The sequence below is a fragment of the Mytilus edulis genome, chromosome 3, assembly GCF_963676685.1.
Source record: "Mytilus edulis chromosome 3, xbMytEdul2.2, whole genome shotgun sequence".
NCBI classification, from domain to species: domain Eukaryota; kingdom Metazoa; phylum Mollusca; class Bivalvia; order Mytilida; family Mytilidae; genus Mytilus; species Mytilus edulis.
The window spans coordinates 98411766-98435070 of record NC_092346.1 but is presented as its reverse complement, the minus strand read 5'-3'; the positions used below and the strand labels follow the sequence as shown (position 1 = coordinate 98435070).

The window sequence follows — 23305 nt, the reverse complement described above, 5'->3', positions numbered from 1 at the left end:
TTTTATTTGTTTAGCACTTCTCTTCAGACTTGTGTCTGGGCTTTGAGGATTCGGATTTTCATATCATAACTATATCTACGTCTGTCACGATGTCCCTGTTACAGCTGTATCTAAACATCTAATGTAAACATTTGTCTGTTTTACTCATTAAGATGTGTAATATTTCAAAAGTGGTTCTAAAACTTTTTTGTGGCATATATCCATTAAAACTATGAAAAATTCAAAACAATATTTATTAACAATACACAATATATCATCAAACAAATGCAATAATTATCACAGATAGTTTCTTCCATTTAACAGACTTCAGCCGGGACAATCTTAATCAGCCTATTAATCTTATCTATAATGAATACAAACGACAAACTGTTTTACATAAGTTTCAAATCTTGATTGATTTTAGCATACTGAGAAACCTTAAAAAATGTACCGAATCCATCAAAAGATGTCTTTTTCTTTTAATTTTACAGAAACCATTTATAATTCCAGTTCAATGTGACAATGTTAACCACACTTTATATTTAAGTCTTGATGGAGCTTGGTGTGTGCGTCTTATGTAAAACACAAATTAATGAATCCAGTAAAAATAACGTTCCAAAATCTAGGGAGATTGATAGAATTTAAGTCTTGTTAAATGGAAGATTTGAACATTATTATTCTATCACAAAATGCTACATATCATTATAAAAGCTAGTCTACATAGGTCCAGTTCTCATTCAAGCCTCTTAACTTAGTGTTCCATGTAAAATCTGAAAACAGCAACCTCACAATTACTGCCGACTAGTAAAACAAATCATTTGAATTGTATTTGTTAAATATCTATTTTAAAAATTTGATTTTAATTTGCCATACATCAGCTGTCAGGTTTTTCTTTATTATTTTTATTTTTTGTCACATTAATATATATATATACTAAGTATAAAGATAAGATTGTCATAACCACATCTATCCAAAAAAGATTAAAGAACAAAGAAGGATTCCTGCAACTATAGGTCACCCTATAACCTTCAATAATGAGCAAAATGCATCAAAGATAATGAAATTTATACTTGTACTTGTGATTAACATGAAAGAAAAAGGTCACCAAATAAAAGTTTGAATGCACAGAATACAAATCTGGGTCAACAAGGTTATTTGAATAACGTCTTTACTTTTAACATTGAGGGTTTGATGTCAAAGCTGGCCTACATAACAAAACACTGCTAACTTTTTCTATATGGCTAAAAGAGTATTTGCAAAATAAATACTAGATTTTATCTTTCCATGTTGTTTACACTACACAATTCTTATTAAAATACTTTCACAACAATATGGCTATATATCTAATGTATCTTATAAATGGACATGAATGCTCACTCATAGATGGACACTGATGGTATTCTAATAACTGACTAATATTTGATAAAAGAATAAAATAAAATCACTGAGAGTTTTATATTTGATTGAAAACTGATCAAGAACAAAATAAAAATAACTTAATCATTTTCATAAATGATGATTTAAATTGAAGTAGTTTAATATTTCTATAATGTATCTTATAAATACATATTTAACTATGAAAATATCACATATCAATTCAATATAATTCTGTAATCTGTAGGTTTGGCTACCAACATTTACTCAACCCCCAAAAAAAGGAATTTAATCTTAAATAATTTATTGTTTGTGAAGCACTATCTTGATTGTAAAACGAAAACACTAAACATATTCTTTCAAGTCTTAAATAAATTCAAAAAGACCTGAGCTTAGCATATTCTACTCAGCCATAATACCAAGTACAGTTCAGATTTAGAAAACAAAGTACACTTCAGTGCAAATTAAATTTTAAATAAAGAATATTCATATAAGATTGGCACTTTTCCAGACTGCTCCAGTAAAATTCAGTTCATTTCAAATTTCATATTCTTCAATTTTCATTTAACTGTTTCTATTTTTTGACATTTTGTCCAATATATTTCAAAGTGACAAATATCACTACTGTTCATCTGTTACTACTTCATTTGAAGGATCCACCTCTATAATATTATAATAATTAAATCTTGACATGATAAAAAAAAAAAAGAAAGGCTGCACACAACTCATTTATAAAGTAACAAAATCAGTATAAATATTCAGTAATTGCACTCTGTAAATAAAGCAAAAACAATTTCTGGTCAGTTATCTGACCAAGTCTCAAACTTAACAACTGATTGAAAATCTGTAGGAAAACAAACAACTATGTCAGCAGTACATTATTTCATGAAATGGGGAAGGAGGATTCCTCCCCCTTCTCTTCATAAATGAAGTCCTATAAAGCTGGACCAACAAAAGCTTAGAAGTGAAAAAAACAATGAAAATTTTGTAAACATTTCATGTTGACAGATTAATAGAGTGTTAACTTATCAAAATTTAAAAAAAAATGTATCAGGGCAACAAACAGACACTTCTAAAATGAAAAATATTAAATCTGAAAGTGAGTCAAGGCTCCGTGTTGAAGGCTGTACATTGACCTATAAGGGTTTACTTTTATAAATTGTTATTTGGATGGAGAGTTGTCTCATTGGCTCTCACACCACATCTTCTTATATTTATTAATAAGAAATTAGAAAACTTTACATTAGGCAGCCCTTGCTATAAAAGTAATTCCTATAGATTAGTTCCAGGCACATATATTTATCAAAGCAAAACAAATAAATTATTAGAACTGCAGAGAAAACTTCTGTTTGACAAAATGAAGCCTATATAAAATGCAACATGATCAATTTGAAAGTCATGGAGTAACAAGCTGAGTTTATTATAGGACACTTAGTATTGGCTGCCCTTTTTCAACAGAAGAATGGTGTACTTTTCTTGTTCAATAGAAGTAGGGTGTACCATTCCAGTTCACAGCCGCCCCAAACCATCTGAAAAGAAAAGTAAAATTATAAAGAAGGGTTCATTGCAATGTTAAATTAAATAAAATGGCCACTTTTTAATTTATGTATCATTGTCATTTTGCTTAGTTTCTTTTGTTACCAATTCTGAAATCAGACTCTGACTTCTTTTAAACTGAGTTTTACTGTGCATATTGCTGTATGTTTGTTTTTTCTACATTGGCTAGAGGTATCAGGGGGACGGTTGAGATCTCAAAAATATGTTTAACCCCACCACATTTTGTGCCTGTCCCAAGTCAGAAGCCTCTGGCTTTTGTTAGTCTTGTATGATTTTTAATTTTAGTAGTTCTTTTATATATTTGGGAGTTTAGTATGACACCATTATCACTGAGCAAGTACACATTTTTATTTAAAGTAAAGTTGAGGACCACCTCATTGTCCAGGATTTCCTCGCTGCATTGAAGACCCATTGGTGGCCATCGGCTGTTATTTTATCTTTGGTTTGGTTGTTGTCTCTTTGACTTATTCCCCATTTCCGTTCTTAATTTTATAATAGGTCATTCCATAAATAAGTTTTGATATCTTGTCAATTTCTCCCTGTTTATATATCCATTTACTTACTTTGTCATAATACATTGATCTAGCTGAGGTATTTTTCCTTCTTCGTTCAGTCTCACTAAGTTTGTCCTACCACATATTTTACGTCCATGTCGAGTTTCTAAAAATTGGTAAAAAGATATACAAAACATTAAAATATGAATTGTTTTAACTATCTTTAAGATAAAAAAGGTTATTGCAAAATCCTTTAAAATATGAATGACAATGCCTGAGGCATGTTTTGTTTTTGTGTTAAAGTAAACAATAAATACACATCAGTCTTAATTTCTTTGTTTCTAACAATAAAGATATAAAATCTACATTGGCCTGCTCCTAAAATCACATTTTCATGTTCAGTGCAATATTTGGATTAAATTCTTAATTTAACAAACATTTTATAAAAACCAGTACATGTATAAAGAAATACAAAGATGTGGTGCGGTTGCTAATGAGACAACTATCATCAGACCAAAAAACAAAAAACAGAAAGGATTAAAATTCTTAGAACTGACAGTCAGTGCTCTCTCTAGAAATTTTGGATAGTATCACAATTGGCGTAAAAAAAGTAACTGTGTTTTTTCAATGTAATCTGTCGAGTTGCGGAGATGCTCTATTTCCTTTATGTTATATAAGTTTATATTGTTGAATTCATAACAGAGAATACAATAAAACTATAACCATGATAACAGTTGTTTCAGTTTATGTTTTCTTTATTCAATTATAGTTACAGAATTATTTTCTTCCTCTTGTGCTCGATAAAAATATATGTGGTTTCAGTTACCCTACCTATACCCAACTATTAGTAAAATGAATGAATGTTTTTTTATAGTGCAACCTGTATTTATAAAAAAAAAAATATCTAGCACAAAAATAGAACTGTTTTTTTAATATTAAAAGTGAAGAGAAAGTATTATAAATAGCAATAAAAATTCTATTTAAAAACTTTTTTCTTTATCATGTCTATGAAATTCATGGTTTCATGGTACTCAGTGAATTAGTCCCAGTTGTTTCTAATCTTTACATCAAAAGGATATATATTTTTAACAAAGTTATCTGACAAATAGTCTGTTAATGTGTAGTTTTCTCTATTGGTATAATTTTTTCTGTCTACTGTGCCGTTTGTGCATCTGTAGTAATAATCATGAACATAATGCAGATTTTTGTCATATCTGGTCTGGTTCCAATCCGTAGTTTAAACAAAAATGTGCACAATTAAAGGTGATATAATTTTTATGATCATAATCATCGCAGAAATTATTATAGCATCACAGGGAAAAATATAGCGATGCGGTACCGCGATGCATAAACGGCCTGGGGAGTACACTGGATGTTTACAAATAAATCATTATTCTTAACTTTGTTATCAAATATTTTGAATAACAAGACAATTTTTTGTGGAAATTAAACACTTGTTCAATAAAAAATAGACCACTTTCAAGTTTGATGCATTAAATACATCAAAAACTTAGGTTTTAATGAACATCATTAAAGCATTTAGGGGAATCATCATTTCCTTCCAATGTTGAGGAGTGTTGAGAATTGCACAAATTATTCAACAAATTAATTTCTTATAATTGATAATCAGTTGACATTAAAGAATTGTGCTCAAATACCTTTGGAACAAACATTATTTCTAGATAAGCCTGCATAATGACAATGACAATCACAAAGACGCTTGATGAACTTTAATAGTGCAGGGATACAGGCAGCCCCCTCTATCTAGTAAATTAAGTCATAAAGGAAAGCATAATTAACGAAATTCTCTGGCGTAAGACATAGCTTAAAAGTGGTCAATTGTGCTTGACCAGGCCACCTACTGTACATCTTAGCTAGCCAAGGGTAACGATCCACTCCCGTTTTCTTCACCCTTGGCGTATTGAGATAAAATTTCAGAGACACAAGGTAAGGATTTTTATTAGTTGCAGTTGAAACTCGCTGCATCCAATCAAAAATCAAAAATAACATGATCACGTGTAAATGTAGAAGGTGTTTGTAAACAAGTCTTTACATCCCTAAAAATATGACTATGTTTAGTGACAACTTGAATGTTTTCAATCAATTAATAGAAGTCCTGTGTATGTTTCATGCATAAATGCATAATGTTGATGTATATTTTCGTTTTCGGCTTTACAAAGTGTGTAGAATCTAGACGCTATCGTGTTTTTACCTCCAAATTGAAGAGTTAAAGTGCTTCCATTGGTCAAGAAGAATGTATTCGGAATGGGCGTGACTTTAACTTTCCAAAAGATTGCGCAACATTGTAATCACAAATGTTGGCTTAATCTGCCAAGGGTGAGGAGAACGGGAGTGGATCTCAACCCTTGGCTAGCAAAGATGCTTACTGTGTTAATATAACACTTACCAATATTTAGAAAACATTTTGGATGGTTTGGCAAGCCAGTATAGTAATATAAAGTAAATCTATTTTCTATCCTCCAATCACTGACTAGATCTAGGTTAATACTGAACAATAGTCCTATCTGGCCATTAATGTTTGTTATCCACATTGGAAACTTGGGAGTCTTTAACATGCTACCAACCTTAAACAAAAACAAAAACAATACAGTAATGTGATAAAGATCATTTTAAATAAGCAATACACTTTGTCTGCTTATAAAATCTCCAGTTAAGTACCATCCAACACAGAATTTATTACTAATTGCAGCATTTAATTGTAAATACTAGTCTCCATTTTTGTTGTAAAACTGAGCATCTTACAAATACAAACTTAAATATAAAGTCAAGAATGTAACATAGTTTTATGCAATTTTGTTAGGATGTAGCCTTTTAATATTAGACCCCTTTTAAGTACTAAATAATACTAAGCATCTAATGCATAAAACTAAAATAAAAAGATTAAAAAACGTAACAAATTTTCAAATCATTTATAATTATTAAATGTACCTCAGTTTTTGCATCAGTTTCTTCAGTTTTATCCCAAAATAAAAATCCTATTTGACTTCTTTGTTTTATACCTTTCAACGGTTTCATCTACAAATGCAAAAAGAAATGATAGTATTTTTTTTAAAATGCAGAAATCTATAAACCTTATACATGTTATATGTATTCTATGCAAAAATAATACTTGTAAGAAGTGGTATGATTGCCTATGAAACCTCTATCCATCAATGTTCAAATGAAGTGGATATAAGCAATTATAGACAACCGTATGGTCTTCAACAATGAGATAAACCCATAAAATAAAGTCAGATATATTGGAGTTTTGGAATGTAACAGACCCCTTTTCTGTCCTTAAGGGTTAACACTATCAATTTGAGAATGCAGTAATTTTATCAATTTCAAATTACAATTGGGAATATAAGGCTGCATGCACTAATGAAAAAAGAATATATTTTGATGACTATAGGCAATAAATAGATGTCATTATTATAATGCTATCATGAATTCTCCAAAAGTCGTATATTTCAATAATGCAGATAAAAATCTATTTCAACTTAAAGTTTGAGAAAAATAAAACATCATTCTATAAACATCCTGCTTTAATTCTCATTTGTAGTTTTGGTATAAGTTACCAAATATGAAATCTTTGTTATCTCTATTCAAAAGTACTTATGCCTTAGGATGATAACACATATCATTTTGAAACCTTTGAACACATTTGGATTGTTGAACAAACAAACAACAGCTATATTCAACTCATCATCATATTTATTCAATGAACATAAACAATCAGGACTTTATAGTACATGTAAAAATCTAATGTATTAAATATAGATGTACAAATAATATATAGAACTAAAATTAACAAGGTTACAGCTTTTTATCCAACTGTGTTCAATACAGATTTATTAAAGCTATCATCCTGATTAATGATAATGATAAGCTAAAATTGCAATTTAAAGACAATTTTAAGTAAGACATTCTAATAATTTCACCTGTCCATTAGGAATTTGAAGTAGTTATAAGGAAAGCTTTAAGAGAATTAATTAGTGCTCTATTGAAGCATGTATATGTGCTATTGAGGATTACATCTAAGAACCTTTTAAAGCACTGTACCCAAACAACCACTTAGAGCATTAATTGGTGCTTAAGCTCTATTGAAGAATGTATATGTGCTATTGATGATTGTCAAAGAAACTGTTAAAGAACTGTACCGAAACAATAACCAAAGCAATACCAACAAGCTAATATGGTTCAAGTTGTAAATTAAATTCCTCTTATATTCAAAATTGATACATGTATATCTCATTTCATAATCTATCTAAAACTTTAAAGTATCATTTAAAAGAGGGACGAATCAAGTAAGATAACTGACTCTTGCTTACTTAAGGTTCAAGTGTATTTAAGATTGATTATCATTAGGTCTCCCATATGGGTACCCAGGAAAAGGGATAGAGTTTTTACTACCTAAGAAAATGAAGACTTCCAGGGCAGGTAGGGTAATACATTTTACATATTGGCTCAAACCACTAAAATTGGTACAAGAAAGTAAAAGAATACAGAGCACATCATAACAATTATATTTCTAGTGATGGTGGTAATCATATTCTCAGAAACTTTGCCTCAATTGAGAAAGATTCAACTACTTTGTTATCTAAAAATATGCACACAGTTTTGGTTTCAAAGATAGATAACTCTGATCACCTAAGATACTGGTAAATCATAAGCATAATGGCACATTTAGTCTATTACACAAAGATGATGTTTAATAAGAGTTATAATATCAAGATTTATGTTGGCTTCATTAATCACTTATACAGTATAGATACTGTTTACCTGAAAATTCATCATTAAATTTTCAGATTTAGAATTATCTTTCCATGAAAATAAAACTAATGCTTCAAAGTTCTGTAATTAGAGTGGCCATGGCAATAATAGAGTTCAAGTTTTTTAGGACTACAGTATTTTGCTGGTTAAGCTGACTGGAATGTTAGCTATGTGTCATATTTAGGAGAGGAATAGTTTGTAAATGTGAAATCAGGTCGAAAAAAAATATACTTCAGGAGTAAACTGTAAACATAAGATACGAGTGCTGGTGCATATTATTTACTAACAAACAAGAAACATTTATACTATTCATAACTTATATGGTGTTTAGGACAAAAGAAAATTAATACCCATATCCCATCATAAGTAAGATAGAAAGTAATAGTAAATAAACTTTCTATAAGCTTTGATTGTAGGCAAATAAGATAGGAGGTAATTAGTAAGTATAACTTTCTATAAGCTTTGATTGTAGGCAAAATTACTTACTGATAAATCCTGTACAATAATAAGTATTATTTTATACAAGTGACATAAATTCTATTGAACGTTTTGATTTAGTTTTTTTCTTTATCTCTAAGAAAGCAGTAAGATTTAACTTTCTTATAATATACAATTTTTCCATTTGACCTTTCCACAAATACTTTATAAACTGATATATATTTGTATAAATATCTTGAAAATCAAGTTAGAATGAAAATTGTATTGGTGTAATATAAAGTGTATAACATTGGTTAACTTTGTGTAGCAGGGTTTGACACTAACATTAGAGGTGATGTAGTCCACAGGACTACCAAGAAAAAAATGTTGGCAGTCCTGGTAGTCCCCCTCTATCACCGGTGAGGGCCGCAACGCGGCCCGAACTAGCTAGGGGGGTTTGGGGGCATGCCCCCTCAAGAAAATTTTTCGAAATAAGATGCAATTTCCTGCCATCTGAGCACCTCAAAAGCACACAAATGTTCATTTGAGTTTTGAAAATATTTTGGGTTTTTTTCAGATAAATTAAAGTTGACATTCAGTGATTAATTTTATTACTCCTGAAATTTTACCGTCAGAAAATTTTGAAAAATGAAATGCAAAATCTGCAATCTGAGACAATTTCTAAGGCCTTGTTAGGTGGAGTTATTTGACCTTTTATTCCAGGATTATTTAGAAAAAAAGGATAAAAATTAGTCAAAGTTTTCATTAATTCTTCAAACAGTTTATAATAATAATGATAATAATAATAAAAATAATTCTTTATTTAAAGAGGGTTACGCAGTTAGCTGTAAAGCTTATCTTCCCTGAGGCCCTCATGAAATATAACAAACAATTACAAAATATCAAACAGACACACATACATGAATAATGAAATAAAAAATTGTTATGAAAAATACAATTTTCAAAACAGGTAAAAGTTACAAATTCATATATGACATGTATAGTATTGGCATCAACAATATCATAAGTTTGAGTAATTGTGTGAAAATTATTATGCATATAAAAAATGCACAGCTTCTTAATGTTCCATCAAGTAATTTTTTAAATCTTTTTTGAATGAGCTTGTACCTGAGGTTGATTTTTTTCAGGGATATTGGTAAGTTATTCCATAAAATAGATCCTGAATATATAAAAGATTTCTTATAAAGCTCTGTTTTGGCTTTTGGAACTTCTCAAACAATACAAGATTTTTCTTGTAGTGATACAATGTCTTTGTTTGTGAACTAGAGGTCAACTCCATCATCACTGTTGAAAGCAATTCAGTGGATATGTTGCTAAAACAAAATGCCTTTCATACCATTTTGAATGACATGCATATATGGGTTTTTTTTAATAAGAAAGCCACCAAAAAATATTGTTGGCTTTTTTTTTTCAAACTACCTCTTCCTGTTTCTTTTTTTGGGGGTAATAATTTTTTTATCCAAATTTGGGAAGTATTTTTTTTTAACTCTGACACCTACGTTTTTATTGCTGACCTTTGCTGTCTATTCTGCAGTTTCTTCACATTTTGGTTATCAGACATTTTCATTTTACATTGAAAAGGGTTACACTAATGACTGGACCGAATGACAGGACCGAATGACAGGACCAAATGAAAAATGCTAATAACTTTTTTATTTCTCAAAGGATTGATCTCAAATTTGAAATATAATAAGATTTCATCATTTGATAAATAGATTTAAGAAAAAAATAAAAAAGTTTTGTAAGTAACTTTAGATAATGTGACATGACCAACTTTGATAATGACAGGACCAACATCGAGAATGACAGGACCAAATAAAAATGCTAATAACTTTTTTGTTTTTCAAAGGAATTATTTCAGATTTGAAATATAAAATGGTATGTCATATTTTGAAACCAAAATGTTATAAAAAATATAGATTTATTTTCAAAAACTTTCGAAAACGTGACATGACCATCGCTGATTGACAGGACCAACCTCGACAATGACTCGACCAGATGAAATTGCTAATTTCTCTTTTATTTCTCAAAATATTTTTCTGAAAATTAAAATATGTGAAGATTATACCATTTTATACATAAATATAAGAAAAAGGTATAAAAAGCTTGCTGAAATGTGACCTGGTTAACGTTGTCAATAACAGGACAATCCTCGACAATTAATGACAGGACCAAATAAAAATGCTAATTATGCATAACATTTGTCAGAGTATTCCTCTCAAATTTGAAATAATGACAATTAAGACCATTTTGCACATCATATAAGAAAAATATAGAAAAAAAAACGTATTGAAAGCTTGCGGTCGTGTGACCTGACCAACATCGGCTATGATCTGGCCAATGATTTTACTGAAATTGTTCAATTCTGATCCATAATTAGTAAGATATATCTTATAAATTCAGGAAAATATATTCTATGGGGGTTAAAATTCTTGACCTAGCTACTAAACATGCTAAACGTATGTTGGCAGAGAGTCACAGGACAAAAAGACACGAATGATCACTATATTTCAGAAAGAGATCTTGAAATATTTATATGTAATTACATATAATCATTTTATAGTTTAAGAGATTGTTCATTAAACTATAGATAAATTCAGATTTATTGAATTGTCATCATAATATTTCTTGACATCATGAAGCCCAATTTAAGCCACTTTGAAAAGGTATCAAACCTTTTAAAGTAGTCCGTGAAAATGTTTGATTCAGTATATTTTATGAAAATATTTGAAACTACCAAGAAATCATGCATGCAAGGGTCGGGCATACTTCAAGAAATGTTTATTTGTTTATTTATTATGAGGGGGGGAACTATCAAGATATACCCTGCATATACTCAAGCATACATGGAAATAATTATTTAATGCTCTGAAAATATTTAATAAAACAACGACATGAACTATTATGTGATTTTAATTACTGTCATCACAATCTTTATTGGATTTATCAACTTATTTATGGCTTATGTCACACCTTTTGTTTGTTACCTTATAATTGTTTTCAGACGTGTCAGATTATGTCCGGTAATTAATATACAAAATAATCTGAATGAATGAATGATCTTTATTCTCAACCCAAATACATAGTTAAAGAGTTAAGATATAGCATGTGTGAAATATCAATTAATATGATAAATATTTACACCAAAGATAAATAAAGTTAGCTTTTTCCCTTATTTTCTAAAAACTTATAAATCATTAAATCTTAATGTGTGTTTTTTAATTATTATTATTAATTTCAACCAGGATTTCTATAGTAGGAACTATGGTCATTTCACGTTTTCGCAATAAAAATCCCATGTGTTACAAACACTTTGAAGATTCTGATCAAAAATCTGGATCTCAAAAGTGCTTTCATAATAACAATATAAAATTTACGTTCTTCCAAATGCCATTACTGTCTTTGAATAATGTAAAGTTAATTGGGAAGACTTTAATGCCATTTTTTAGCATTGAAATAGCCAGACCATATACAAATTTCCAGGTGGTCCACAGGACTACTGATTAACCATGTTTTGGTAGTCCTCCTAGATTTTAGGGGGGCACCGGACTACCGGACTACCGTTAGTGTCGAACCCTGCAGTAGTTAATGTTTTGTGACCTACCAGCATTTTACCAAACTGATTATACACCATATTTCCATTGTGTAGATGTTTGACCGCCTGTCCGGTCAGTAACAAGTTGATAAGAGCTTGTGAACACTCCTCATTGTCTGTCAATAGTTTGTCTTTACTCTCTTCTGTAAACTGTATATCCTCCTTTACTCTGTAAAATGTATATAAATAATAGGTCTGTACTAATAATTAGTATCCAGAATATTCATGAGAATCCCTTAGTAAAAGAGGAAAGCAGTTTATTAGGATTCACAAATTTACAGCAGTTTTAGAAGGTATCCAAACTGCTAAGATGAATGCTAAGAAATGGTGTAATAAGGCAGTTCGATCCACACTCTGGGGCTCTCCCTTGACACCATTTGCAAGTATGGTCTTAAGAAAAGGATGAATTTAGTCTGTCAAAAGGGGACAATAAATGGCTGACCGCTGTGTTAAGAGAGAGATTTCAAAATCCCTCAAAGTGGAAAGGAATTAATATAAGTTGCAATAACTTGTTTCCCAATCCACAATAAATAAATATATTTAAACTAAGGCAGTTCTTAAAACTGCTATTGAATGGACTGCTAAGTACAGCTGAAAGACTGTTAAAAGAAGAATGTGTCCATAGTACATGGATGCCCCACTAGCACTATCATTTTCTAAGTTCAGTGGACCGTGTTTGGGATAAAAACTCTTACTTGGCATTAAAATTAGAAAGATCATATCATAGGGAACATGTGAACCAAGTTTCAAGTTGTTCTGATTTCAATTTCATCAAAAACTACCTAGACTAAAAACTAAAACCTGAAGCAGAACATACTGACAGTCAAGCGAACAGACGCACAGACCAGAAAACATAATACCCCTCTACTATCGTAGGTGGGGCATAAAAATGAAAAACTGGTAAATAACAGCTAAAAACAGCTACTGAAAGCAGTTCAATTTGAATGTTCAAATCTCTCATTTAGGTATACAAATCAAGTTATCTCTCTTTCCCCACAAATCTCTCATTTAGGTATACAAATTAAGTTATCTCTCTTTCACCACAAATCTCTCATTTAGGTATACAAATCAAGTTATCTCTCTTTCACCACAAATCTCTCATTTAGGTATACAAATCAAGTTATCTCTCTTTCACCACAAATCTCTCATTTAGGTATACAAATCAAGTTATCTCTCTTTCACCACAAATCTCTCATTTAGGTATACAAATCAAGTTATCTCTCTTTCACCACAAATCTCTCATTTAGGTATACAAATCAAGTTATCTCTCTTTCACCACAAATCTCTCATTTAGGTATACAAATCAAGTTATCTCTCTTTCACCACAAATCTCTCATTTAGGTATACAAATCAAGTTATCTCTCTTTCACCACAGGTAATGAAGTTTTAAAGACATACTGATAGGTAATTTCTAATCTTTACTACTGATCAGTGTTGACATTTTCCGAATTTATAAGCTCAATTTACTCTAAAACATCAGCTTTGTTTATCATTAAGCTATGAAAGTGCTCATGCTAGTCAAACTGAGTCATGACATTTATCAATATATATTTGTTATACTTTTAGCCAACTGTATTATTCTTTTATATATGTATGCAGAATACTTATGTGTTTAGTGCTAACGTCTACAGACTTACTTGTAGATAGTTCTAGACAGTGCTAAACTATAAAGAAATAATATACATCCATTACTCCCTTCTGTCTGGAACTGAAAAATATATATATATTTTTAAATACTAATGCATTTTAATGCAAGTGTGGTTGATATAGATAGCAAACAAACAGCCCAAAAAGAAACTAGAGGTTCCAAGTGTATAAGTTTTACAAAAATCTGACAAGAATTGTACCCTTGAAAGTGCTGAGGTGATTTTCAATAAATTAAATATTTCCAAGGGGCATTACTATTTAATTTTTTTTTATAGTCCACCGTTATAGAATTTTTCTGCTGTATTGCTGATATCAACCTATAGAACAAGGTTTTTAAAAGTCTGGCAAGAAATGTCACTGTGAAAGCGCTAACAAGATGGGACTGATGGACTTACGAATGATGCCCTGTATTTCCATGTCCACAGCATTGCCGTTCGTAGGGGAAAGGAAACTAAAGTTAAGACCCTGAAACCAACCTTAAGGAAATTATCTACTTGAATAACGTTGACCATGATCTTCAAGTATCATACAAATCATATACATCTTCAACATTTCTATTGACTCAAAAATAAACTAAGATCTATAACTTTAAGCAAAATTATCTAGAGTAATTACCAACAAATAGGACATCACTGTATTCAATATGACTATAAATGGTCTTTATTTTAAAATAAAACAAGAGGCTGTCAACAACGACAGCAAACCGGATTTATTTACATTTATTTGTGTCCTGGCAATATCAGATGATATCATTACTGATGAATGGTGAAAGTGAAAATCATCAATATCAAATTTGACCTCTATTTTGTCATCAGTATCAACATTTTGAAATAATAATATTTGAAAAGCTTAGATTGAATGGTTCATGAGTAAATGCAACAACGTGAATGGAAACGCTATTTTACGATCTTTCAAGAACCATAACTCCTGAACAGTAAAAGTCAAAATCGTCATTATGGAACTTGACCTCTATTTTGTCATCAGTAACAACATATTAAAATTTCAAAAGCTTTGGTTGAATGGTTCATGAGAAAATGCACGGACACGACGGGAAACACCATTTTTCAATCTTTCAAGAACCATAACTCCTGAACGGTAAAAGTCAAAATCGTCATTATTGAACTTGACCTCCATTTTGTCATCAGTAACAGCATATTAAAATTTCGGAAGCTTTGGTAGAACAGTTCATGCATAAATGCACGGACACGACTGGAAACTCCATTTTTCAATCTTTCAAGAACCATAACTCCTGAACGGTAAAAGTCAAAATCGTCATTATTAAACTTGACCTCCATTCTGTCATCAGTAACAACATATTAAAATTTGGGAAGCTTTGGTAGAACAGTTCATGAGTAAATGCACGGACACGACTGAAAACTCCATTTTTCAATCTTTCAAGAACCATAACTCCTGAACGGTAAAAGTCAAAATTGCCATTATTGAACTTGACCTTCGTATAGTTGTCAGTAATAACATATTAAAATTTTAAAAGCTTTGGTTGAACGGTTCATGAGTTAATGCACGGACAACATTTGATTGCCGCCCGCCCGCCCGGCCGCCCGCCGTACATCCCCAAATCAATAACCGACATTTTCGTCACAAAAATCCGGTTAAAAATGTACTTTTATCAATTGAAGATATTACTCACAAATTCAATGTTCCTTTTAACAAACAGTTGAAGATCCTGGAATTTCTTGAACTCATATAAAAACAACTGAAATATCAAAGGAGTATATATCATATATATATATATATATATATATATAACTCGTCTAAACATCAACCCAACAATGTTAGATCTAAAATGACTGAATAAATAGTCAACGATTAGTCTTACATGGCAATGGATCATGTAATGAAACTGTACACTACAAAATATAATATATAAAAGTCAAAGAGGGAACAACTTCACCATAAAATAACTATAAAATGAACAAAAATAAGATATTTCGGATAACAGATATCCTCCATTCCTTCTTCGGTAATAGCATGATGTCAAATGAATCATGTCAATATATTCAAACTTAGACACTATCAAAATCTTGAAAATTTATACAGTTTAAGCGAACATCACAATACTTGCAAATGCCAATAAATTTGCATACCAAATATCATTGACGAAACTGATCTAATTACAATCTAATACATGTAAACTAAGATAAGTTTCAAAGTCATTAGACTGTGACTGTGGGGCGAGGCCAAATATTCTCCATGGAAATGACATGTGCCAATGCTTATACAACTTAATACCAAATAATATTGGCCTACCACTAATGGTTCCCCTTGAACTGACCTAATCACATTTCAAAGTCAATAGACTATGACTAAGGGGGCAGAGCCAAATTATCTTCATGGAAATGAGATATACCAATGCTTATACAACTGCATAACAAATATCATTGACCTACCACTTGTGGTTCCCCATAAACTGACCTAATCACAAACTAATACATGTAAAATAAGCAAAAGTTTCGAAGTCAATAAACCATGACTGAGGGGGCAGGGCCAAATAATCTCCATGGAAATGAGATGTACCAATGCTTATACAACTGCAATACCAAATATGATTAACCTATCACTTGTGGTTCACCATAAACTAGACCTAATCACAAACTAATACATTGTTGACGCTGTCGCAGACGCCAGAAACAGCATACCTATGTCTCGCTTTTTGACTCCGTCAAGGTGAGACAAAAATCCAGTGCGGAAGCTGGAGTTGCTGGAAACAAGTGATAGTAGGAAATTTTTTTTGAAAAAAGTGAAGTTTTTTAATTTATGCCCTCTGGGGAAATTGTCCTTAACTTTCTTATCCAAAATCTTTCCTGAGCAACTCTGTCGACCTTCAACCAACCCTCGTTGTGGTCTATGATTGTGATGGTAAGGTTTTTGAGATCAGCTCGGGCGTGCCCAGGTGATCTCAAATGACGAATTACGGCTAGGTTGGGCTTGCAAGTGTAGTCACTTTGATGACCATTCATGCGTTTGTTGAATGGCTGCTCTGTCTCGCAACATACTGCATGCCACATCGACACTGAAGGAGGTATACAACATTCTGGGTTTTGCAAGTTACATTGCAAAATATAGTGTACACAGACCCGGTCGAGTGGTAAGTAAATGTTTGAGTATTTAGTATTTGTTGACAATTCAAATAAAAACTGTTCAACTGCAGGATGGCGCAAGTCATGTGGTAACAGACGATGTCAACAAATACTAAATACTCAAACAATTACTTACCACTCTGTACTGGGTCTGTCCCGTTTCAGGTTTAAGTTTTGGTTAAAGTTTTTGGTCGAGGTAGTTTTTGATGAAGTTGAAGTCCGATCAACTTGAAACTTAGTAAACATGTACCCTATGATATGATCTTTCTAATTTTAATGCCAAATTAGAGATTTTATCCCATTTTCACAGTCCATTGAACATAGAAAATGAAAGTGCGGATGGGCATCCCTGTACTTGGGACACATTCTTGTCATATATAATATAGGATCATGATTCATTTTATTATACAGTCACAGTCACTAGACATAAGTATATAATACAAACAAGTCTAAACAAGTGACAAACCGTACAATATATATGTTTACTGGATCTCATATATATATATGTTATTTAATATTAACATTATTGGTCATTAAAGATTTAACATAACTTAAGCTTATCATTCAAATAACGTGAAGTAAGTATTGGTCTAAACAATCTAGTAAAAAATTGTACATTTCAACACCCATTTAGACAAGTGGTGAAAACATTTGTTATTTACACTTTAAAATCACAGGTGTAAAAAAAGGCAGGTATGAAGTATATGAAACCAAACAACAATATTAAATTACAAATTGATAAAGAGTTAAGAATACAGTAAGAAAATACCTAGGTATAAACCAAATAATTTATTCACAACATTTTCTTTAGTTTACTTGTGTTGTTTAGTTGACATTTTGTTGACATTTATGAAACATGTTCTTTTCATGATCATATGACATTGTTATGTTATACCTAGGGGAGATAATTCATAACTTGCTAAGTTATACCTAGGGGAGATAATTCATAACTTGCTAAGTTATACCTAGGGGAGTTAATTCATACCTCGCTAAGTTATACCTAGGGTAGATAATTCACATTGCTAAGTTATACCTAAGGTAGATAATTTATAACTTGCTAAGTTATACCTAAGGTAGATAATTCATAACTTGCTAAGTAAAACCTAGGGGAGATAATTCATACCTTGCTAAGTTATACGTAAGGTAGATAATTAATATTGTGCTATGTTGTACCTAGGGGAGATAATTCATAACTTGCTAAATTATACCTAGGGAAGATAATTCATAACTTGCTAAGTTATACCTAGGGGAGATAATTCATATTGTGCTATGTTACAACTAGGGGAGATAATTACCTTGCTAAGTTATACCTAGGGGAAACAATTCATAACTTGCTATGTTAAAACTAGGGGAGATAAATCATACCTTTTCTGTTATCCCATCATCCCTTACACGATAATCTTGATCATAACACCTATCATCTTGTAAGAGACATATACAGCACCGTTTCTTTTCTCCTGCCGCCCATAACATCTCACATATAGCACCAATTAATGCACGTTTTCTCTCAAATTCATTTGGTTTTAAGGCACTGTAAGAAAAAATCAATAATTAAGTCATTGAAAAATAATTGACAAGACCTGATCATTAAACATTAATTAAATACTTATATATTAATATCACTGCAAGATAAGAAGTATTTGTCTTTGAAATATTTCTACAACAAATATAATATTTTAGATTGAATACTTTTTACAGAAAATACCAACTTTTGAGAAACATGTAACATGGGTTGTAATTACCTCTCTTAGACTGTTACTGGTGTTAAAAGAACAAAGCATTATTTTTCCGAATGTTTGTTTTCTCTCTTTGAGATTGCTCTATAGATTTTTTCCTATTTTTTTTTCTTTTTTGGCTGATTGTATATATATATACATTTAATCAGAAAACTGGTAGCAAACATATGTTATCATTTTATTGTGTCACATTCCTCAGATAACATTTTTTTCCCTACTTTTTTCAAGACATACTTTAAAAAGTTTGTGATGGGTATAGATAAATTGTATAAACATGTTTAAGAGAAACAATTTTAAAGCACCAGAAATAAGGGGGAAAGTTTTGTGAGGTGAAAATTTATAATTATATATACTCATACTAAAAAAAAAAAATAAATACCTTCTTGCAAGTTCCACAGAAAAATATTCTCTTTCAAAAATTAAATGCTTCAACAAAAATGCTTGCACACAAAGCACCAATCCACGAGATCCACACTGAAAGTATAAAAATATATCATCATAATGCCCTTACAGTATTTAAACACACCATAGTCATTTGGGTTTGATGATTTCTATAACTAAAAAATAATCATTTAGTGCTTTAAATTTAATTCAATAACAAGGTTTTTATCAAATTTCCAGGACATAACAATTTTTTGTAAATGAAGTATATATGTAGATTATTGGTGGTACACTTCATTTTACTACTGTGGATTCATTATTATTCGTTGGATACCAATTTTTGTGGGTTTTGTGGGTACAGCTGAACCCAGAATTCAAATGTTCAATGAATAACATATTTTCAATAGGTTTTGTATACAAAGATTAGACATGAAATCAAATATCCACAAATGTGCAAGTTGTCAGTAATCCACGAAAATTTGATACCTACTAAAATAAATGAATCCACAGTAATTATATCATTTGTTGTAGGGCAAGAACTTTTTACAATACCTTAGTCAGTTTTTGTATTATAACTATAAAAGAATAATTTGATGTGTTACAAATGATATAATTGTTAATGAGATAACTTACCATTGAGAAAGGGAAAAGATTTATACGATTATGATTTGTATTTCTATTCATTCTATTTTTTGTTTTTTATTTCACACAATTTAAGAATGATTGCAGCTGTAATCATAATAACTAAATCCTTTTACAGTAAATAATGAAAAACACATAAAAATATAAAAGATTGGTATACTGACAAAGGGTTCAACCCATGACCTCCATCACTCAAGGCCAGCACACTACAATATAACCACTATTTCTGTTTGTATATTTTAAATAGAAAATAAAGGGGGGGCACTGTTGCAAGACAAAATATGAAATTAAACAGTGTTTAAAAAAGCAAGAAGGTGACAAAATATTTAGGAAAATAAAAAATGTCAGCAACAAAGTTCCCAAAACAGAATATGATAAAAACATTTCTCAAAATAAACCAATAAACCATTAAAATCTGCAAATAGTGCCAAAAATTGTTGCTTACATTATTATAACAATAATCTATTGAAGTTTCATGACCTGAATTTTTTAGTTTATGCAAAATGATAGTGTTAAAATCAATTCAAACCCTCTTGCAGATAATAAAAATAAAATCCAACCCTATATTAACCATCTTAACAGTGAAATTCTTGCAATATTTTGAAGTGCATATATATCAAGGTGAACTGTTTTACTTTGATGAATTACCTTAGTAAACCTGATGGACTGCCTGATAAAATACAAATTAATGATTAAAAAAAATAGTGATATATTACACCAGTGATTTATTTAATGATAGGTTTGTAAACTAGAATGCAAGTTGTCACGTAAAGATTACCCCCAACTAGAAATCAAATGCATTGGAAAACAGGGAATAATTGTATCGAAGTGTGGAAAGTTTTACTTTTCTACATTGGCTATCTAGAGGTATAGAGGGAGGGTTGAGATCTCACAAACATGTTTAACCACGCCACATTTTTGCGCCTGTCCCAAGTCAGGAGCCTCTGGCCTTTGTTAGTCTTGTTTTATTTTAATTTTAGTTTCTTGTGTATAATTTGGAAATTAGTATGGCGTTCATTATCACTGAACTAGTATATATTTGTTTAGGGGCCAGCTGAAGGACGCCTCCGGGTGCGGGAATTTCTCGCTACATTGAAGACCTGTTGGTGACCTTCTGCTGTTGTTTTTTTCTATGGTCGGGTTGTTGTCTCTTTGGCACATTCCCCATTTCCATTCTCAATTTTATTTAAGTTCAATTTTAATAAACAGTTGACACAGAGATGTTTCTCTTGTATGTTATTTTGATGTAAAGTGCAAAATTTGAAAATCCAAACTGCAGTGCAATACTTCAATGTGTAAAATATGCAAACATCCAAAGTCAATAAACAATGACTGAAGCTGCAAGTCCCAACCATATCTGTGGAAATAAGATATGACAGTGCTAATAAAACTACATACCAAATTTCACTAACTTATAATCATAATGGGGTTCTGAGAAAAATGTGAAGAAGAAAAAATGTTGGAATGGATAGGCAACAATCTGCAGGAAACATGTACCCTATCTTGGAGGACCATCCTTGTTCTTACTCATAAATGCTGCCTGGTCAGTGGAGAAGCAGCAAATATAACTAGAGGCTCTAAAGAGCCTGTGTCGCTCACCTTGGTCTATGTGAATATTAAAGGAAGCAGATGGATTCATGACAAAATTGTGTTTTGGTGATGGTGAAGTGTTTCTACATCTTACTTTACTGAACATTCTTGCTGCTTAAAATTATCTCTATCTATAATGAACTTGGCCCATTGGTTTCAGTGGAAAATGTTAGTAAAAATTTACAAATTTTATGAAAATTGTTAAAAATTGACTATAAAGAACAATAACTCCTAAGGGGGTCAATTGACCATTTTGGTCATGTTGACTTATTTGTAAATCTTACTTTGCTGAACATTATTGTTGTTTACATTTTATCTCTATCAATAATAATATTCAAGATAATGACCACAAACAGCAAAATTTCCTTAAAACTAACAATTCAGGGTCAGCAACCGAACAACGGGTTGTCCAATTCATCTAAAAATTTCAGAGCAGATAAATGTTGACCTGATAAACAATTTTACCCCATGTCAGATTTGCTCTAAATGCTTTGGGTTTTGAGTTATAAGCCAAAAACTGCATTTTACCCCATGTTCTATTTTTAGCCATGGTGGCCATCTTGGTTTGATGGCTGGGTCACCGGACACATTTTTCAAACTATTAACCCAAAAGATGATTGTCGCCAAGTTTGGATTAATTTGGCCCAGTAGTTTCAGAGGAGAAGATTTTTGTAAAATATTACTAAGATTTACGAAAAATGGTTAAAAATTGACTATAAAGGGCAATAACTCCTAAAGGGGTCAACTGACTATTTCAGTCATCTGACTTATTTGTAAATCTTACTTTGCTGAACATTATTGCTGTTAACTGTTTATCTCTATCTATAATAATATTCAAGATAATAACCAAAAACAGCAAAATTTCCTTAAAATTACTAATTCAGGGGCAGCAACCCAACAACAGGTTATCCGATTCATCTGAAAATTTCAGGGCAGATAGATCTTTACCTGTTTAACAATTCTACCCCATGTCAGATTTGCTCTAAATGCTTTGGTTTTTGAGTTATAAGCCAAAAACTGCATTTTACCCCTATGTTCTATTTTTAGCCATGGCGGCCATCTTGGTTGACCGGGTCACCGGACACATTTTTTAAACTAGATACCCCAATGATGATTGTGGCCAAGTTTGGTTTAATTTGGCCCAGTAGTTTCAGAGGAGAAGATTTTTGTAAAAGTTAACGACGACGGACGACAGACGACGACGGACGCCAAGTGATGAGAAAAGCTCACTTGGCCTTGTAGGCTAGGTGAGCTAAAAATAAGATTTTTTGGTTTGACCTTGATAGTAAATCGTACAAGAGGCAAGCACATGACCATTAGATCACACATAAAGAGAAATAGCCTGTAGTTCACATTTGATTTGATTAATAATAACATAAATTTCTGTTTCATTTTGATGTCTTTGTCATTTATAAGGGGCTTAAAGGGGGGTATCTGCACGGAAGAACGCGAAATAAAATTGCCATTTCATGATGAATGAACAATTAAAAATGTCTTGCACGTTGATCTTTTTACCGATATCACGAAAACACAGTGAAAAAAGAACCTTTTTCACAGCTGCACTTGAAATAAAAAATGGCAAAACATGTTGCACAAAAATAACCCTTTACCAACCTCATTTATTAGTCAAAGCTGCATTTTTCATTACTTTATAAAAATGTCTGCAAAAAAAAATATTTTTCTCTTGTGGCCTTATAATGAATCAATTATGGTGTTTATTATGACTTTTGTTTGATGCTTAAGAAATCAATGATGTCATTTAACCGATTTTACCTCTCAGCTTTTAACAAAGGAAATCAATTGATATAAAATCAGCCATTTAATAGGTGAACAATCAGTTGACAATGTCATGTTATGTAGGCTCTACATTTAACTAGTGAAATTCCCAGAGAAAAGATAATTGGATAGAAAGGTTCTTTTAAAAGTGTCATTGTTCTACAGGTTAAGGATTGGTGAATATATAACAATGAACAGAGAAACAAAGAGACACAACAATCATTC

General features: G+C 31.2%; 1 protein-coding gene across 2 annotated transcripts in view; it reads right to left on the bottom strand.

The window, feature by feature from the left end:
• Window positions 1-219: 219 nt before the first annotated feature.
• Window positions 220-23305, bottom strand: part of LOC139517910 (inactive ubiquitin carboxyl-terminal hydrolase MINDY-4B-like) — a 37549-nt gene continuing 14463 nt past the window's right edge. For both annotated transcript variants that reach the window (XM_071309436.1, XM_071309435.1), the window contains 9 exons: window positions 19071-19165; window positions 18321-18486; window positions 15506-15571; window positions 13848-13918; window positions 12220-12379; window positions 6354-6440; window positions 5812-5989; window positions 3474-3570; window positions 220-2882 (listed from right to left, as the gene is read on the bottom strand). In XM_071309436.1, coding sequence (XP_071165537.1) covers window positions 2834-2882; window positions 3474-3570; window positions 5812-5989; window positions 6354-6440; window positions 12220-12379; window positions 13848-13918; window positions 15506-15571; window positions 18321-18486; window positions 19071-19165 — 969 coding nt within the window. In that variant the 3' untranslated portion in view covers window positions 220-2833. The remainder of the gene's footprint in view (window positions 2883-3473; window positions 3571-5811; window positions 5990-6353; window positions 6441-12219; window positions 12380-13847; window positions 13919-15505; window positions 15572-18320; window positions 18487-19070; window positions 19166-23305) is intronic.